This window comes from Perissodus microlepis, chromosome 7 (assembly GCF_051167445.1).
Source record: "Perissodus microlepis isolate ML-2025 ecotype Zambia chromosome 7, ASM5116744v1, whole genome shotgun sequence".
NCBI lineage: Eukaryota > Metazoa > Chordata > Actinopteri > Cichliformes > Cichlidae > Perissodus > Perissodus microlepis.
In genome coordinates, this window is record NC_140467.1 from 45,929,800 (window position 1) to 45,945,227 (window position 15,428).

Below are 15,428 nucleotides of genomic sequence, written 5' to 3' on the forward strand. Positions count from 1 at the left end.
TTTCATTCGCCGCTATTGAAGATTGCAAGAGAGTTTAGTTGCAAGTTAGAAAGTGTGACAACAGTAATCGCGATAATGAAACAGTATACAGGAAAGCTGTGAAGATTCCCAAGGTGCTGGCCCCTGCAGCTATGACTGATATTGCTGAGAGAGCAGGAAGCTTAGTGATCCGGCGCTGTCATGCTATCAACAGCTTGTTTGATGTTTTGAAAAGGTTCCCAGTGATGTGTTCCTGAGAGCAGGGAGCTGGGAGGTAATGGAGTTGGGAGACGACGCCTACATACAGTACATTCTGTCGCTGCGGAGAATATCACGGTGTGACACAGCTGACAGGAGGAGGGCATCTTTCATCTGAGATAAAGTAGTCGTTCTTTTGTCAAATGCTCAGCTGGGTTTGTTTAAAGAGGATAATTTTTCTTTTGTCAGCCTGACGTCACTCAACGTTTGATAGTTCACTGACTTGATAAACAGGAAGAAGTCCCAGCTCCTCTTATTTATGTCCCCAGGATGCAAACTGTCTTCGCTGTTAACCTACGTGTGGAGTTTTTGTCACCCGGGGCTGAATAAAGGAGTGCACCGGCTGAACCTGCAGTCCCCATTCACTCCTTAGAGAAGTGGGGGAAGAAAAAAAAAAAAAAGGGCTCCTCAACACTCGTCAACAATAGACACACTCCCACAGATGCACACACAGTCACTACCCTAACCTCCCCTTCCCCCATCTTCTCTCCCCTTACCCACCGCCCCCCACAAATTGTCCCCCTCCCCCTCCTCAGCGATTGTGTGCACTGAGGCTTTCCAGAGGAGCGATCTCGGGGCTCTCGCTCTCCGCCGGTAAGCAGTGTTTGACTGCTGCGACAGGGAGGAAAGGGAATACGAGCAGTTTCGCTTTACACTCGGATGGAGACAGCCTGTCACTGGCATGTGCCAAAGTGAAATAGGTCTTGAATGCGAGCCCTGTCTCTCCAGCCTCTGCAGCATCTTGCGTTCCTTTTTTCTTTTTTTTTTCTTCACCTTCAGTGTTGATCATGCTAGATGGAGAGAGAGAGACAGATTGCTCTTGACTGGTGAGCAGAGAGGGAGGAGGTGACAGGCTAGTTGTGCTGGATGACCAGATTTTTTATTTTTTTTTTTAACATCTGTCATGCAAACCTTTCACGACTGTACCAGTAATAACAGTGTGACTGAGCCACGTTGGAAGAGCTTCTGTACCTGCAGCATCTTCCCACTCAGATTATGGTAAGATTCACGTCGCACACAGCTCCTGCTGTATGCTGCCACCTAACAATGATAGATATCAACAGAATTTTATTTATTTATTTATTGTTTTGGCAATAGAAGATGCCTGTCAAAGCTTGCTCTGTAGGGTGGAGAGAGTGTCCAAAATGGTGCATGCTATTTTTACCCAAATCTCATCCGTGAGGTAAATAATTCAATGTGCTGGGTGTGCTGGGGCATGCAGCAAGGGAGTTTCCACATTACCTTATTTGCTTTTTGTCTCACTCTGGCTGTGTGAATTAATGGAGAAACAGAAAAGGACAGTATCTTATTTATGGAAATCGGTGTTTATTGGCAGACGTGGAAAGTGTTCGTCTTCTTACAAGCTGTTCATAAATCTCCCCCCAGGTTGGATATTTAAACTTTCCTGTAGCTTGCCACAAGTTGGTCTCCTTATCTGGGTATGAAATCCTTGTAGAAACAATGCTGGGTTTTAATTTGTTCAATTTAATGTTAATTTGTTTAGACTGCAGGTGGATCACACGTCTTCTCACTTCACTTCAAAGCGTGTCGTTCTTCTAGCTCTGAGCAGGTCCTCTTTCTGCTTTGCATGTGTGGAAACCACCGGTCTTTTGGCATTCGTGTCACTTATGTATGTTTTTATTTATTTCCCTCACCACTAGCTGCTTAAACCTAGCAGCACAGTTACCGAGCCAGGATCGAGGCACTGCATCATTGTTTGCACGAGGAGGAGAAGGCGGTTTAATTTGGGGCTCTGGGTAAGGAACTCCTCGCTTTTGCAGGAAAACACCAAATGGGTCCAGCACCACAGTGGGCACGAGGTAGTTTCATACTTGAGTGTCTGCCACATTGTGCAAAACTGTGGCCTCTTGCATATTTGGAAAAGTCCAGTGTTGTAAGAAAATGTTATTTTGGAAATACTGGAAGGAAAGCTGACGTTAGATTTATCCTGGTGTCATGGATGAGTTCAGAATTATCAGCGACAACTCTGTTTGTTCTGGAGTCTATTTATCCTTTTTGGAAATAATTTCAACAACAATAACAACAGCATCTGAGGGAGCAGAGGAAATGGCCTCTAAATCGATTACCATCAATTACTTGGTTGTATACAGACAATGCACAAGATGGACTGAAGTTCAGTGAATGAGTGATTTCCTTCATCACTTCATATGAGTGATGAAGGAAATCAATGCATCAGAGAGGGGGAAAAAGATGGCTGGCAGATGTAAAGTTTAGAGTTCAGGATGGAGGTGAAGAGTAGCTGTTTGCATAGATAAAAGGAGCAGGAAAAGCCATTGTCCACTCACTGACTGGCTGCTGCTGGTGTCTCTGGGCTTGAGGCTGATTTACGATTGGATTGGGTGGGGCAGAGACCTTACCTTCACTCCCCCTCATGCACATTTAGCTGCATATGAATTGGTATTTAATGTTTATCTGCTTACAGGAGCTAAGTCCCACTCCTGCAGGTTGTAATCTGTGTCACGTTAACACATAACTGAGTATAATCTATAAATCTGATGTGCTGCTATCATAATCTTTTAAGGTCAGATAAGCTGAGGAGCAAATGCCAGGTTTGGAGATGGAGCATCAGCCAGCGGGACACAGACAGGATACGCCTCATCTGATCAGCTTATTAAACTTTCAGATTCAGAATCCTGGCAGCAAAGTTAATCTGCTGATTTATGATTTATGTGCATATGTAAATGTGCATCATTAGAGGGGCATTATCTAAACATTTTTTTCAATAGATTTGTCAGATGTATGGTATTTTTTAACACCTTGTTGTTAATTATCTTTTGACCTTTTCATAAGGATGATTGATGAATTATTCATCCTTTGATCCTGGATTATAATCAGCCCCACTGATTCATAGTGTCTGTTCACTACCCAGTGGGCTCTTGGTGCACTCTATTTATGCTAGCTAGCTGGCTGGTTGGCTGCTTTGGTAGCTATGGAAACAGTAAAGCTGAACAGACCAGGCCTTGCTTGGCTAATTGTGAGCAAGTCAAGTGTGTCTGCAAAAGTTAGATGTTCCCCAGCACGGACTACATGTAAGATGGTTTTTGGGGTTTAAAAAAAAATTTCTCCACAAAATTTTTGTCTTTTGGAGCCAAAGATGTGCTGAACTTTTTCACCCAGGAGAAACTGAGATGCCTGTTAATATTCTTAAGATGTCATTGGTCAAAAATGCATAGCTGTGTCTTTAAATTACATAATTTTGCTACATCTGAAATGGATGGCAGTTCTTTTTTAATTGACTGTTAAAACACATCTTACATTTGAATACATTTCTGAAATGGGGACTATACATGGTGTCACCCATTGAATTACTGTTACTGAATTACTATTATAAAGGTTAGCAGTTGTCAGTTTTGTTTTGTTTTTTATTGAGATAAGTGACCAAACCAAGTCAAAGTGTTAAGCTAGCTGTTATTTAATGCCTATATAAATACAAAGTGGAAACTAGAGTTAAGGCCAGGAAAAAAAACAACTACAGCATAAACTTTGATCATCACAAACACCAGGTGATGCTTAGCCAATATTCTGTTGTGCAAATTTGATGAGCCTGTGCAAACAGTGTGATCTTCTGCTGCTGTAGGTTTATTGGATTGTGCATTTAGAGACATTCGTCTGCATGCCTTGATTGTAATCAGTAGTACTCATGTGAGGTACTGCTGACTTCCTATCAGCTTGAAGCAATCTGGCAGTTCTCCTCTGGCATCAACAAATGAACAACAGTGCCGGATTCAAGTTCACTAAAATCACCTTCTCATGCAGCAAGTTATCTTGCCCATGTCGGCGTGCCAATTTAAAATAAATATAAAAAGAAAATCAACCATAGTATGTTTGTTGTGGGTGTGAAATTATTACGATAGACCAAAACAGCATTTTTATAAACATGTCTATTTCTGGTGTAAAGTCAAATAATTTATCATGGGAGTCTACAAGGATCGACTTGCTTGGAGTCACCCCCAAGTGGTCATTTGAGGAACTGCAGTTTTTTTTGGCATTGGCTTTATTTTTTCAGTCCCGTTGTGACGTGTGTTCTGCTATTATTTACATGCAGAAGAGTGAAAGCAGGTACCCGATTGTTATTCTCATTTCCGATGATTTACTCTAATCCAATGTTGTTGTTTCTTTTTAACCTCTCTTGTAGACGTGTACTGCGACCTTAGCCCCGGGCGTCTCGCTCAACCGTTTCAGCTGTGTGAAGGAACGTGAAAAGAAGATTTAATGAATCAGTATTCGCTAGCCGACGTGATGACGGACAAGTAAGTGACTTATTGTTATTTTTCTGGAGAGCACGTTCATGTGTAGGCGTGCAAAGAGCTCACAGTAATCGGCCGTTTTGTTTGAGTGAGAAGTAACCAGATGATGCTTGTTCTTGTGGTTATTTTGCTTTGCATCAGCTTGTAGGCATTCCTGTAAGTGTGTTAACCGTGCAGAATTCAAGGAGGAATGGGTTCAGATAGCGCAGAGAGAAGTCTGATGTGGTTTACGGTAGGCAGTGTTGGTAAAAAGACAGTCTGCTTGGCCCCTGTAGATGTATGTCATTTGCATTGGGGGCTGATTTGCATTCTCGTTCGCTGTGCTGGTATGTTGCTGTTGCTGCTAGCAGCTCTTTATTTCCCTCACAAAACACAGTCGTTTAAAGGGTTTTCAACCTTTTTCATGCTGCCTCTTCTTTTGCTTATTCTTTGTGTTCTTCATTTTGTTTCCCTTCCCCCTTTTCATTTTGCAGGTCTCTATCTATACTTGTCTGTCTCCTTTTTGTCTCTTTTGTCCACTTGGCCTTTGCTTCTCACTCCAGTGTTTGTTGGATTTGATCTGCAGAGATCTATGGAGAATTTGGGTGCTGTAGGAAAAATAATCTGCTGTCAGCAATCATTATAGGCGGAATAAGCGGTGCAGGTCAGTCAGCTGAAAGGGATGCGCACAAAAACTGCATAAAAAAGGTCAAACAAGGCCCAAACTATTATGTGCTTGAGTTTATAAAAAAGAAAGAGAAATTGGTAAAGCGACAGAGGGTTATATGCAGAGAGTACAGTTGATAAGATTATGTTGTTAGCTGTGGGTCAGCAACTCCAGCATCTCTCCACTTATTGCTAATGCACCTGTTAACCCTTTTGAAAGTGCAACAGGAAAAGGGAGGGGTGGATCTGGTGAATCACGCTGTCTTTATATGAAGCAGGCCTTCGGGTGTCTTCCCTGGTTAACACTGGCACTCTGTAATGTCAGCGTAAAATATGCATTGAGTTTAGTAAATCCAAATAATCCTATATTTGCCCAGAAGGGAATTTCCCTTGCAAATTAGAAGGTTCCCTCAAGGATGCATTGCAATTTTTGCTGAGCCAGACGTTTTTATAATGATTTGGATGCAGTATAAAGAAGAGAAGATATTCTTGGAAACTTTATTTTGAAAACAAGACGTGGCAGAGTTTTTATTAAGCCTCTGCTGCACGGAATCAATTGTAGCGAGGAACGGGGAGTTTCTAAGTAAGAGATGATGATATTGACAAGCTGGATGAAAGGTATCCCAGCAACCAGAAAGTGGTGGTGGTGGGAGGGTAGCTTATTGTGTGCTAGATGCTCGCCCGTGTTGTAGGATGATTGTTTGACTGGGATGAATGATAAATGTTATGTTGAAAGGAAGTGAGGGGAAAAGTTGGAGGACGTGCCCCCCGATGGTGACGGCGAACAAAGCCTCCCTCAACATGGGTCTACTTAAGATTCACACAAAGGCAGAAGAAGATGGCCACTTATTTTCTCTCCAACACACACACACTTTTTTTTCTTTTCTTAGCTCACTCATGAGCAAACATTTACACATAGCTGGATACCAGTGGACATTCCTGCAGATGTGTGCATTCCACTTGGTATTCCCAAAGTCAAGCTGGCCTCTGGAAACGTGAGAAACACGAAGAATATTTTGTGTTTTTTGGATTATTTATAATTTTCTGGCATTTGTTTAATCGAAGAGCTCTGATCTGTGTTTTCCAATCAGATTTTCTGCTTGAGTCAGAAGCTGATTATCCATCTGTACATTTGCTCTAGTATCCTCAGACACGAACATGTTTCAGTTGCTGGATTTTCCTTTTGTACCAGGATGCTCTGGGATGAGGAAAGGTTCTAAAGCCAGATTTGCTCTCTGGTGCTTGGAGGCATTTTTTTTTCCTGGTTAAATTCAAGCCTGCATAATCCTTTACAACACACTGTTTTGTGTGTGTGTGTGTGTGTGTGTGTGTGTGTGTGTGTGTGTGTGTGTGTGTGTGTGTGTGTGTGTGTGTGTGTGTGTGTGTGTGCTGAAGTCTAGAGTCTATGTTCTGTTCACTCTGTGTATATTGAGTAAACAGAAATTTCACCTATTTTCTTTTCCCTCTTAAAAGAGTTGCATCAGGGTTGAATATATTACATCACATAGGAAGGACAAAGAGAAGCACAGTGCCTCAAACACACTCAGATACAGACAGAAGTGTGCTGAGTGTAAGCTCTTCATTGTGAATTGCATCTCCATCTGGTGCCTCTGGTCTTTAAGGAAAATGGGGACAGCAAGATAAAAAAAAAAAAGCATTGTTCCTTAAGCCCTCAAACCATACTATCATCTTTCTTTATGTAACTGTTCCTGTCTTGTTTTCCATAAGGAGATTCCTCCTCCTACTCATTTTTCCTTGCTCTTCGCATCTGTTCTCTTCCCTTTCTACAACCACTGTGTGAATTTGCTCTCTCTCTCTCTTAGCAAAGCCATTTTTCCCTCTCTCCCTCTGTTGCTACCATTTTCCTTCCATCCCCCACCTGTGGTGGTGTTTGCTGACAGCCTTGTCAGAAACTTGGGATGTTTATGGATGGACAGTAATGGTAGCTGCACAGTGTGCATGTGCACGAGGTTGACACATGCACATTGACAGTGTGGTGTCTATTTATGCGCTTTGCTTATCTGTGTCTAGGCCCCATGTGTGTAATCATGTCAGTCTCAGGGGAGTGAGGATGCAAGCTGGTTATATGCTTAATGGCTGCTTACAGTAAAAACCACAGTGGCACCAGAAATGTGCTAAATGTTGCAGCCTTGTGAGTAAAGATATTTAAGGGCACACCACTCTGAAATTTGACTTCTTTATTGGATATTTATTATTAAATGTTTTCTAGTTTCCTCCAGCCACCTGAATAAAACAGGGGATAATACTGGTCTTTGCTTGTGCTACCATGCAATAGTCATTTTCATGATCCGCATCAGTCGCCGCTGATCCCAGACCAGAATATCTCAGTAAATATCGGACGGATTGCCATGGGAGTTTGTGCACAATTCGATGAAGTTCAGAAGATGAATCCCGATGACTTAAATAATGGCCAGACCTTCCCTCCAGGGTGACATTTGTGGGTTTGAGGAAATTGTTTCAACAACTGTGGGATGAACTGACAATAAATTTACGCATTTGTTTCCTTTTCAGGATGAACAGTTGCCAATTTAATGATCCCTTCATGTTTCCTTTTTGCCCACCAGTTGGATTTATCACATACTTCAAAACTAATAACACTTCCATCAGCTGCACTTTGTGGTAATTGCAAATGTTAGCAGAAAAACATACCAAACTGCTCGAAATAAGCATTTTTACTTTGGGAAATATGTTAGCATGTGGAAAGGAGCTATTCAGAGTAGCTTTGTGCCAAACCTGTGTGTAACCTAATAAACTTTGTTTGATGACTCACCAAAAGCCACTTGCATGACTGGAGAGTTACTGTGTACTTTTATGAATGGGAACCAAAGCTGATAAGGCATGCCATAGACATCTGAGATACTTAAAATACAACTTTGGGTTTGGCTTGAACTTTTTACTCGTTGAACTTCTTGCCAGTTTAAACTTTTATGACACATGCACTATGTGGGGGGAGAAAAAAAGCTACCGGGCCACATTACACCTACAGGAGCTGCTCAGCCATAGAAAGCCATTGCATGAAGATCCCAGTGCACAGATTTTTTGCCAATGTTAATGGCAAAGGAGTTATTGAGTCTAACAGAGCACGGGCAGTTTTTACACACTTGGCAAACCTCATTCTGTATCTTTTGCACAATCTGACAATTCATGGCTTTTGAAATTCTTTCACAGACAGTTGATTGTGTAATAACAGTTGATTGTGTAAGGCATCCCATTACAGTATCGCGCACAAGTCTGTTGAGCTCTTGACAACTACCTTTTCTTTCACAAATGTTTGTAAAGTAGACTGTATGGCTAAGTGTTTGATTATTCTTTTTTATACACCAGTGGGAGTGGGACTGAAAATGTCTAAATTCAAAGATTAAGCCATTTGGCCCAGTACTTTTGTCCATATAGTGTAATCTGAGAGTGCAGCCATAGGAAGTATTTGTTTCAAAGTTCCTGAATTCATTACTGTTACCAAACGGGGAGAGAGATCTTGACAAGACGTTCCAACAGTAGTTCAAACTGAGAAAATCGGGTGTCACAGAGGAGTGGGGTCAGTATGTTTACCATTAGCTGAGTTTCTGAAGTAGGGCTACTAAAGCGTTTGCTCTGGCTTGAAGAGTCTTCAAAAGGACACTTTAGCCCCATCCTCATTCAAGTCCACTCATCAATTTAAAAACCCTGACATTTCCATTTCCTCTCCGTCCGTTCTCCAGACCGCTGTGTCACCAAGGGCATGTTTCGGGGCACTGGCTCGGCTTGCGCCCAGTCTCAACATCCTGAATTGAGACATGTGAAGGCGTGGTGTCAGTTGTGTCATTGAGGTTTGTGGGTGCACGGTTTAAAAACTTTGTATCAGCTGTCACAGGGTTTTGTGGGAGCAGAGGAAAGCCAAGTCAAAGCGCTTCCTGAAGATGTCGAGGGGGATGCACCCTTTGGCCTTCGGCTCATCAATCTTGCGTCTGTCATCTATTCCCAGTTCTCCATTGATGCTGTCAGAGAGTCAGGGAGACGATGCAGCGCTCGTTTGTATACAAGGTTTTTTTTGTTTGGTGGTCTCGTAGTGAAAATTAGTTAAGAGTGGAAGAAGAGAGAAATTTCTACTTGAGGAAAAAAAATGTGTCAAGCAGACTAAATTTTGCCCGACCTCTCCCACCCCATTGCAGAATACTGTGGTCTCCTCTTTAACAAATATCAAACCCAGAAAGAGCGATAATATGTTGGCAATGCTCGTGCAAATCTAAAGCTTTATTTATGCGATCAGAGAACTAACCATGCTTGTAGTCGTCACTGCTTAACATAATCTGATTATTATTTTATAGAGTAGTGTAGGGGGCCTCCATTATAGTAGCTTACCAGGCAAATGCTAATGAATCTGCATATTTGGGTTGATTTAGCTGACCTGGATTCATTCGAGGGGAAAATTTATCTCCTTGTTCTGAGATAGAGTTTGGGACTTCTCCAGCAACAATGTCCATTCAGCTTTAGTCTTTTTTTTCCTTGTTGTGTTGTCGATATTTTCTTGCGTTTTTTTTTTTCTGAAGAGAAATTGGATTCTTTTTAAGAACCTGTTGAAACTGACCCAGAGGCACATATTGAACTCTAGTCAAAGCAAGTGAAACTCTAAGCCGTGTTCTTCACTCTGAGTTTAGAGGACTGTGTGAATAAAGCTGGTCTACTTGTGTAGGAAGAATTAATTCAGCCTGTTTTCATTTTGCTCAGAGAAGCGGTCCGAGGGAACCGACTGGAAAGTGTTGTGAATGGAGGCCCACCCATCTGTTTCAGGGACAATAAGAAGATTTCTACTTTCATTCTTTAGACTAAAAAAAAATCGTATTTTTATGCACTAAAAAATAAAAGGGAAATAATTTTCCACCTGGCTGCATGTTATTCCCTAATGTCTGTGTTATCTTTATGTTTCGTTAGTGATGCACAACACCAGGGCTGAGACTGTGCGAAACTTCAAAAGCTCTTTAAAAAATATCAGCTCAGGGTTTTTCCTGATGAATACTTTTCTACAGTTCTTTCAACTGTGGAGTTTCTACTTTGACTGTTCTTTCTAGTGGTTTAGAGGATACTTCATGTACTTTTTAAAGTACTGACCAGAATTTTAGTAACGTTTGAAACAATCTGATGCACTGAGTGGCAGCACAACAAACAGCTACGCAGTCCAGAGGAAGCAGATGAGTTAAGAATTTAGCTTTTAATAAGAAGTTCACGAAGTAGACAGTGAAGCATTACCAAAAGGTTGACCTTTAGTGTACATTTACTGCTCCTAGAATTCTATTTAAAGTACTGTGCAAAAGTCTTGAGGCACTCATGTTTTAATATATTCTAGTAAAACAGATTAGGCAAGCTTTCTTCAAGTTTCTTTTAACTTTCTTCAGGAATAATTTCCCAGGTTTCTGGAAGGATATTCCAAAGCTCTTCCACAAACTGTTCTTTGCTGGATTTTTTTCCTATTTCTTAAGGACATGGCTTTCAGATACTGTTCATCTGCTGTAGATAGTGTGACTTTATTTTTTTATTTTTATGTGTGTAGCTTTGAGGCCTGTCACTTCTTGCTTGTTCAGTTTCCTCAGATTCGTTCAAAGGCTGCACACCAAGAAAAGTACCATTTTTCTCAGCTCTAACTGAAGATGACGTGCTTTTTCTAACAGGCTGCTGGTAACAAAGTGCCTGAAGATTCCTAAATTGTCATGTGTAGAGACAACACTGGTTCTTTGAGTTAGGTGCCTTTTTTATGCTTGAGTGATTCAGAGGTCAGTGTTAAGTGGCTTAACAAACAAAAAACATTCCTTGAAAGTGCTGCGATACAAGGACTCGTCTGAAAATGAGGGGGGAAAGCAGCCAGTGTCCGAAGACAAAATCAATCAATCAATGACAAAATCTGGCTTCTTGGAAGGAAAATTAAAAAAACAAACAAACAGAAAACAGGGGTGGCTCAAGACTTTTACACAGTCCTGTACACATTTATTGTCAGATTAAGGTGTTTTAACTGTGAACCTCTGTCTTTCTTTAATTCACAGAATTAATACCATTCCCAAGAGCCTCTACTGAGCTTTACAGTTCAGTGTTAACATGCTAAGCTAAGAAAATGGCCATTGTCGTTGTATGGCATTGTAGCATTTACCTCAAAGCACTGCTATGGCAAAATACAGCCTGAAAGCTGTGGACTTAAATTTTTTTACTAAAACTTTTATTATGAAATTAAAGCAACAGATTTAATTTAGCGTTTTGTCTGATGCAGAATTAAACATTTTTGTCGTTTTGTTAGAGTGATGATTCTTTAGAAATTATGCAGAACAGAAGTTATAAGGTTTTGAGGCTTGGTCGTGACGGATCTCTCATGAGATTAGCACACACAAAGCAAATAAAATTCAGTGTGGAAGAGCAAATACTTCTTTATTTACATGTGGTTGTTTGACATGCAAGGCTGGAAAGGAAGTGGAACCTTAGCTGAGGTTAATGGTCATAACTGGCCGCTCACTATTGGTTCTAATATGGTATCATGATATCACCATGATAATACAGTCTTTGTTGATATTTAAGTTGTTATATAATTGTTTTGTCTTTTTAAAAAAATTATTATCTACCGCGTGTGTGTGTGTGTGTGTGGGGGGGGGGGGATTGTGGCTATTGCTTCATCTTTCTATAAATGTTATTTACTGTTATTCTGAATATACAACATGGTTTGCATTGAATCATCACTGTATCTGTGTCACCATGGTCTAAAAAAAAAAAAAAAAGAACTAGCCACATTGAACCTTCTTCCTCTTGTAGGCTCTCACACACTACATAAATGTCATGTCTGATCTCTCTGTCTTCTTCCCCCCCCTCCCTAGCTTGAGAATTTTATAATTCTCTCCGGAGGAAGAGCGTCGCATCCTTTAAGGATTCACAGGTCAGAAACTCAACTCCTCTCCCTCCTTCCCCTCCCTGTTTGCTGTGCAGACCAACACTGCACTGCTCGCTGGCTTGCAGGCTTCAACACGAATGCTGCATGCTTCTCCAACCCCCTTCCCCTGTAACCACTTTGGGGCTTTACTGTTTTTTGGTGTGTGTGTGTGTGTGTGTGTGTGTGTGTGTGTGTGTGTGTGTGTGTGTCCCTTGCATGATCTCACTTGGACAGCCTGATTCTGATTTGAATCCTTTTGTTTTTGCAACTTCCTTTTTTCCCCCACCCATCATTCCTCTGTGCTTTCCTCTATGAGATTTGGTGTTTCTTTGCTTTTCTGTTCTGCGTCTGCTTGGAAGCAAGCTATCGGTCTGTGTTGCCTTAATTACTGTTATCTAATGATGCATGTAGTGATTGTGTACACATGCAACTAGCTTTTCACTCTGGCTTTACTCAGGCCCCCCCAGACAGCAATTGTCCAGTCACAGCTTAGCTACCGTAACTAGGCACGGCAGGTCTGTCAAGCTTTGAATTTCTCCATATGCCAAAGTGGTGTCCGGGTGGCTGAAGATAGACAGAAACTTGGCACCTGAAAGCGTTTGGAGGGTGGCGTCTTTTTATCAACTTTCTGAAACTTGAACAGGAGAGCAGAAGTGTTGTTTTGGTGCTCTGCATGTTTAAATGCTAGCGTGCCCAACTTCACTACCTTTCTAAGCAACTTTCAAAGCGGTGTTGAGCTTGTGGGGTTACGGTTTGCAAGAGCAGCACAATCACCAAATGGGACAGAAGATGCAGCTATACTAAAATTAGTAGCCATAGCGTCTTTTTCTCGTCTCAAAACCAGTAAAGCAAGAATAAACTCTTCTTTCTTACTTACAGACCCGTAAGAAACAAAGTAACGAACACATTGTTTGATCTAAAACGTGTTCATTTATAATCTGGGACCAAAGCTAAAAAGAAGTAGTTCACTTTTTTTTTTTTTTTAATTTTCATGAAATTAAATGTTTCTTTCTCTTCACTTAGTGTTCGTTCGTTCTGCTCGTCCCTGCTCCACCTGCAGTGGTTGCAGACTCGACAGACTGTTTGAAAACCACTTCCCTTAAGGATCTGCTAAATGTGAGAGTGAATGTTTGAACCACAGTCGCCGCAATTTCATCTCGGCTCTGAAACATACACAAAATACACAAAGTTAGCGTTCCAGGTAGGGAGGCCTGACGAGATAAAGTCTGAAAAAATCAGCTGGCAGCATGGAGTGAAGTCACAGGAGCCACGCTACCAGCAAACTGTCAGTACAGGATGCGTCGCTCAGCCACACTCGATTATGAAAAGAATCCGAACACCTGTGGGATGTTTGCTTTTCCCCCTCAGCAGCTCGAGGCCTATCAACATAATGCAGTTTCCAGCCGCAGCCATCAGCCCGCACCTCTTTCAGCTGTTGTGATCAACACCAAAAGTGCTTAACAGAAATAGGACTGATTAGCAAAGTGTTGACAAATGTTCTGCTCACCAAAGACATGCATTAAAATGGTAGTTTATTCCTGTAGAGGTAGTTTTAAATCAGCTGTGATCTATTAACGAATTTGTAGCGTTACAATCCATTTTGGCTGGTGAAAACATTCGGTTTTGTGGGGGGGGGTGTTGTTTCTTAAATCCTGTCCTGTTCGGCAGCTTTTTGCTATCAGAATTATGATCTGAATGCACTGTTGTGCCAAACACACTGTGCTTTTCCAAAATGAGCTCTGTAGGCTCCTCTTGTTCATGTTTCTTTTATCCATTTATTTATTATTGTTATTTCAGTTATTATGTTATATGTATACTTTAGATAGGACAACAGTCACATAAAACTATCTACAGTGTGCATAAGGCCAGGGGGCGTATGGCAGTCGGTTGAATATTTAAACATTTGTTATAATTAAAGTCAGCTGGTGACAAATGGACCTTTTGTATTGGATTTATTTTTAATCTGCTACTTTCACTGTAAACTGTGTATGCGCCACTTGTGAGAAGTGAACACTTGACCTAATTCTGCAGGCCAGATCACGAGAAATCGGTGTGAGAGGAGTTTAAAGTTTTTCTCTTGGCTCTGTGTTTATCCCTCTCCGAGTGCTGCGAAGGAAACGGTGAAATTAGTGTTTTATGTACTGGTTTGCCAAGTTCAGGAGGACACACTGTTAGTGTTGTGGCATCCTGTGGGCGATGGGATGAGTTTTCACACAGCACTCCAAAGGAGGGTTTTGTCTATGCCGGGCCAAAATTACCACCGTGAAATCAGTGCCTGCTGAAGAGTGCTTTGAGAGAGAGGCAGAAGAGAAAGGGGTCCTCTTTAAAGGCGGAAAGGATCGGAGAAAATATAGCAAGGTTTCAGTGATGTTTACAGCTCATTTTGAATGTTCCTTGACTGGTGGGAAACTGCAATTTGGAAGATTGTTTGTTTGTTTTGGATTTACCTTATTGCACTCTTTAACCACTTAACAGAAAAAGTCATTAAAATGTTGGCTAACATTAGCTGATTTAAAATCCAGCTGCAGAGAAGTATCCCACTCTGGGTGCGGAAGTCACCTGCTCTTTGCTGTTGCTGTTTTAAAAAGGTGGTTTTTTGTTTGTTTCTTTTTTTTAAAACTACCACCAATGCAACTACCATTCACGAGCTTGGGACCTTCAGCTGGGCTTCCCAAAATAGCCTCACATTATGTGCCCCATCACAGCAGCCTCAAGGAAATTACATCAAGTGAAAGGTTTATGATTTTACTGAGAGCGGTGGCTTCTGTGTGACCCCAAACTATATTATAGATTGAAGTTATTTACCTCAGACAGAGTGGCAACACTTAAAAAATTAGATGGATTCTCAATGCAGCACTTAGCATTTCTTAATAGTTTGGCATTTTGCACTGTGTACCAATAATATTACCATTGCTGTATTAAAAAAACAAACTCTGAACACTTGTAAATAATGACAAAAAACAGCAAATTTCAGATTTGTAATATATTCTCTTGGTGATCACCAGAAGTTCCTTTTTCTTTTTGCCCGTACAGATGTCAATAGTAAAACTCCTCCACTTTTTTCCCTCCTTTTAATTAAAAGAAAAAGAGCCTGGTGATTATGTTTTCATGTTAGACTACAGAGGCACATTCAGTACTTGGACAGAGAACACCACACAGTAATCCTTGTTCCTCTAGTTAGCTTACTTCACTTGCCTGTATGTTTATAGGGAAGTTTTTCCAGAGCCATGTGACTTAGGGAAAGGGCGTGTTGTTTTTAAAAAGCTTGCCATCAGCAGACTAAATATACCCTTTACTGGACCTGACCCCTCATTTGCCTTTGCTGTGGCCACTTTAGGTCGACAGGCTAGCTCAACAGGGGCCCTACAACTAGTAAT

General features: G+C 41.2%; 1 protein-coding gene across 1 annotated transcript in view; it reads left to right on the forward strand.

The window, feature by feature from the left end:
• Nucleotides 1–771: 771 nt before the first annotated feature.
• Nucleotides 772–15,428, forward strand: part of sema4d (sema domain, immunoglobulin domain (Ig), transmembrane domain (TM) and short cytoplasmic domain, (semaphorin) 4D) — a 32,063-nt gene continuing 17,406 nt past the window's right edge. The window contains exons 1-2 of the mRNA XM_084935400.1: nucleotides 772–1,236; nucleotides 4,394–4,508. Coding sequence (XP_084791526.1) covers nucleotides 4,471–4,508 — 38 coding nt within the window. The 5' untranslated portion in view covers nucleotides 772–1,236; nucleotides 4,394–4,470. The remainder of the gene's footprint in view (nucleotides 1,237–4,393; nucleotides 4,509–15,428) is intronic.